General features: G+C 48.9%; 1 protein-coding gene across 1 annotated transcript; it reads right to left on the bottom strand.

Moving 5' to 3' along the window:
- Positions 1 to 2532: 2532 nt before the first annotated feature.
- Positions 2533 to 3770, bottom strand: LOC120877691 (olfactory receptor 6V1-like). The gene is given in 2 exon segments (XM_040260045.1): positions 2533 to 3218; positions 3221 to 3770. Coding segments are annotated over 2 exon segments (936 nt in total). The 5' UTR covers positions 3471 to 3770.
- Between the last annotated feature and the right edge of the window lie 954 nt (positions 3771 to 4724).

Raw genomic sequence — 4724 nt, 5'->3', positions numbered from 1 at the left:
CATGGTAACGTGTTATCAGTAGAATTATCTTTAATTAGTTCATCATGTTTTTATGTGAGTGAAAGTCTTGTCTGACCCTTTGCAACCCCACGTACTATATCAGTTCAGTTCAGTCGCTCAGTCATGTCCGACTCTTTGCGACCCCATGAATCGCAGCATGCCAGGCCTCCCTGTTCATCACCAACTCCCGGAGTTCACTCAGACTCACGTCCATCGAGTCAGCGATGCCATCCAGCCATCTCATCCTCTGTCGTCCCCTTCTCCTCCTGCCCCCAATCCCTCCCAGCATCAAAGTCTTTTCCAGTGAGTCAACTCTTCGCATGAGGTGGCCAAAGTACTATATAGTCCATGGAATTCTCCAGGCCAGAATCTGGAGTGGTAGCTTTCCCCTTCTCCAGGGGATCTTCCCAACCCAGGGATTGAACCCAGGTCTCCCACATTGCAGGTGGATTCTTTACCAGTTGAGCCACCAGGGAAGCTATTTACTATTTGAGGTGGTAAAAGGAGGATAATTTAGAAAAAAATAAAGCAGTTGTTTCAACAGCAATAGCAAACACCAGAGTCATTGCTCTAATGTATAACTGGAGGAGTCAGATTTTCCAGCAGGAGATGAAATGAGGTACCTAAAGAGATCTTCTGACTTGGGTGATAAGCATCTCAGCGAGACAGAAAAGAAGTTTTCAGAAAGCCAGAGAAACGGGAACCTCAGTTAGGAAGGGGGTCTCCTGGGGTGGCACCGATGGACCACTAGGGACCACTCAGGGAGCCAGGGCTCCAAAGCTAGAGCACCTGTGCCCACCAGAGTAGCCCACAGTCCCAGCCTCGTCCACTCCCACACAGCAGAGCTAAGCTTGACATTCCTGGTGAATTGGTCATTTTTGTTCTCATCTTATAAGCAGGGCTAGGAGTACTCTCTTGATGAGTGAACTCATTGATGTTTACTGGGAAATGCCATTTGGTAAATTTAACTGTTTTTACAGAAATAGCTTGGCAGAATATTTACACTGGGGCTGTTTCAGAAAATCCCAGATAGAACGAAAGCAAAGAGAACAGGATTCTGAGGAGAATGTACCTGAAGGATTTGGGAAATTTCACACATGAGTTGTGGGAGGGAAACTCAATGGGAGCTGACATTTCATTCCTGAGGGAATATGGAACCTAATAGGCTTTCAGGAACTTTACACACACACGTCTGTGTGTGTGTGCATGTGGGTTTAATGACTGGACAAAGGAATTTACTGTATTCACCACAATCTTCTGCCTTCAAGCAGGTGAATGTTTCTAATCATGCAGTAGAATAGTTTGTTTTTATCTTTCTGAAAGTCTCTGTTGGCATCATCAACTCAATGGACAGGAGTTGGAGCAAACTCTGGGAGATGGTGAAGAACAGGGAAGTCTGGTGTGCAGTGCATGAGGTCACAAAGAGTTGGACATGACTACGTGACTGAACAATGACAAAAATCTCTTAATATTTCCTCCCTAGAACGCATACGATTCCTGAAAGATTTGTTCTTATTTCTTATACTTATGAAGCTTTATCTTGCTTTCTTTAAATTCATTTTCTCTGCACAAGGCTTAGCTGGTGGGTTGCCTTCTCACACTGTCCATCTTATGTTCAAAGTGTTACTTGGGCATCACCTTATCAGGAAACTGTCCCCCAGTCCTCAGTCTGGTCTCAATGTTCCTCTTATCTGCGCCCATAAACCTTTCTTTGAATGCATCATTACACGTCACCTGCCGCATAAGCAGATCTTTTTTTTTTACTTTTTTTGCCACATCACATGGCATGTAGGATCTTAGTTTCCTGACCAGGAGTCAAATCTGCACCTCCTGCCATGGAAGCACAGAGTCTTAACCATTGAATTGCCAGCAAAGTCCCTGTAAGCTGCTCTTTATCATACCATTCTTTCCCTTCATAGAGCTAAGAGATCTGAAAACTATCAATGTCTTGTTTACATTTTACCCTGCACCTGACGCAGTTGTGCCTGACACACAGAGTCTACTCAGCGTTGCTGAAGTGAATGAACAGATGAATTCTTATGCAATGAACTCTGTACACTCGAAAGATAATGACTTTGGTAAGTGTTGCTCTTTAGCTTAGCTCCATGTAGAGCAAGCACTCATGGTGCACACACTTAGCAGTGGGGCACGTGCATCTGTGCACGCACACAGCCACACACACACACACCACACTAGGGCTGGGTAATATTTTTTAATCAGAGAAAACTTTCTGTCTGCCCTTCTTTGAATGGCAAGCTCATGGACTTCCCTTTATTAAAAGCCCCGCTTGTGGTTCCCCAGGCTACATTCTGAGTTCTTGTAACTGCTAGTGGATAACGGGGGGAATTCCACATGGGCTCTGAGAACGTCAAGCCAGCAAGGGTGCTATCAAGGACTCATTGTGGTTACCACTGTCAGGCACAGAGGGAAAATCCGAAAGAAATTCAACAGGGGTCATTCCACCCAGGTTGGTGCTCTGCCTCCTCACAGAATGACCTGGTTGACTGAGCCTGGCGGAGTCCCTCAGGCCCCTCACAATGCCTGGAGGAGGCCTTTCAGCCTCTGCATCTGGCCTCGTAGCACAGCCTTGAATGTCTCATTGCGGAGGGTGAGGATAAAGGGGTTGAGGAAGGGGGTGAGGACGGATGTCACCAAGGCCACAGTCTTGTTGACCTCTGCAGAGTGTGCTTTGCCAGGCCGGACATAGAGGAAGATGGTGCTGCTGTAGCCAGTGAAGACCAGGGTGAGGTGAGAGCTGTACGTGGAGAAGGCCTTCTGGCGGCCGCTGGCAGAGGGGATATGTAGCACGGTGCTCACGATGTAGCCGTAGGAGACGAGGGTCACCAGGAAGGAGCTGAGGACGAAGGCCAAGGCCATCACAAGGTCCCAGGATTCCAGCAGCCTGGTGTCTGAGCAGGACAGCTGCAGCAGAGGTGCGTTGTCACAGAAGTGGTTAATGGTGTTGCCGTGGCAATAACTGAGATGAACCCGGGAGAGGACAGTGGGCACCATGGCCAGGAAAGGAGTTGCCCAGGCAGTCCCTGCTAGTCGGGCACACACAGCCCCGCTCATCAAAGTGCCATAGCGCAGCGGGTGGCAGATGGCCACAAAGCGGTCCAAGGCCATGTCGGACAGGATGAGGAGGGAGGTGGAGCCCAGGGAGAAGTAGAAGTAGAATTGGACCATGCAGCCAGTGAAGGAGATGACCCTGTGGGGGTCAGCAGGTCAGAGAGCATCCTGGGCACGGCAGTCATGGTCACCAGGATCTCCAGCAGGGAAAAGTTGCCCAGGAAGAAGTACATGGGCGTGTGGAGGTGGGTGTCGACAAAGACCGTGATGATGATGACTGTGTTTCCTATGAAGGCGAGAAGATAAAGCACAAGGAAGGGTCCGTAGAGCAGGATCTGCAGTTCTCCAAGAGGGGAGAAGTCCAAGAGGATAAATTCAAAAGGGTGGCTCAGATTTGCCATGATCCCGGGGCTGGGAGCTTGAGGGGAAAGGAAACAAGAGACAGAGATGGAGAGACAGAGAGAGACAGACAGAGACAACACATGACTGTGAAACAAGGCTAAAGGCAGAGAAAGAGAGGCTAGTAGGTGGTCATGGGTTAACAGAAGGAGAGATAAAGAGAGAAACAAATGGGAATATGAGAATCATTGAGAAACAGCATAGAAGGAAAAACATGGAAGTCTACTGATAAGAAGAGAGGAAAACACAGGAGCAGATGATGAAAGACAACGTAGCAACAGACATTTAGAGAGAAGGTAAGAATGGAATGAAACAGAAATGGAGGAGCGGGAGAGGAACACCTCCTAGGTGAGAGGGAGAAACAGACAGAGATAAGGAGAGGAGGGGCACGGAAAGAGAGAATGTGTGTCAGTCACCCAGATGCCCTGAGTGTCAGGTGATGCTGGGGGTCTGTGCCATGACCCAGAGGGTCCGAGAGCCCTCTTAAAGCTCCCTTTCTGTCTTTCTGGGCTGTCTCCCTGGTGAGGACCCTCCATCACTCACGTTTCTCCAGTTACAATCATGAAATGAATGGGAAGTCAGAGTTTTGAGCCAATAAATTAGCATCCTTGGGGGAGGACCCCCCTGGTGTATGTATGCAAAGGTGGGGAGCAGAGGAACACAGGCGGGCACAGAGACCAGCCTGGAGCTAGAGACTAAGAGCATCCATGTTCTAGCCAGTGGCAGGCACTGCTGTGATGAGGCAGTGGCCCCCCTCCCCATCCCACCCCTTGCCACATCCTGACTCTGCCCACTCAACCCTAGTGGTTTGGAGCATAAGCTCTGGATCAAGGTTGGATTCTGATCTGATGTTTGTCGAACATAAACCTGCTGCTCTCTATTACTTCCCTCTCTTAGCCTCAGCCTCATTTCAATGCGGTTCAGTCGCTCAGTCATGTCCGACTCTTTGTGACCCCATGAACTGCAGCATGCCAGGCCTCCCTGTCCATCACCAACTCCAGGAGTCCACCAAAACCCATGTCCATTGAGTCGGTGATGCCACCCAACCATCTCATCCTCTGTCGTCCCCTTCTCTTCCTGCCCTCAATCTTTCCCAGCATCAAGGTCTTATCAAATGAGTTCGTTCTTTGCATCAGGTGGCCAAAGTATTGGAGTTTCAGCTTCAGCATCAGTCCTTCCAATGAATATTCAGGACTGATTTCCTTTAGGTGTGACTGGTTGGATCTCCTTGCAGTCCAAGGGACTCTCAAGAGTCT

This window comes from Oryx dammah, unplaced genomic scaffold (assembly GCF_014754425.2).
Source record: "Oryx dammah isolate SB20612 unplaced genomic scaffold, SCBI_Odam_1.1 HiC_scaffold_18, whole genome shotgun sequence".
Lineage (NCBI taxonomy): Eukaryota > Metazoa > Chordata > Mammalia > Artiodactyla > Bovidae > Oryx > Oryx dammah.
This window is presented reverse-complemented; position numbering and strand designations above follow the sequence as displayed.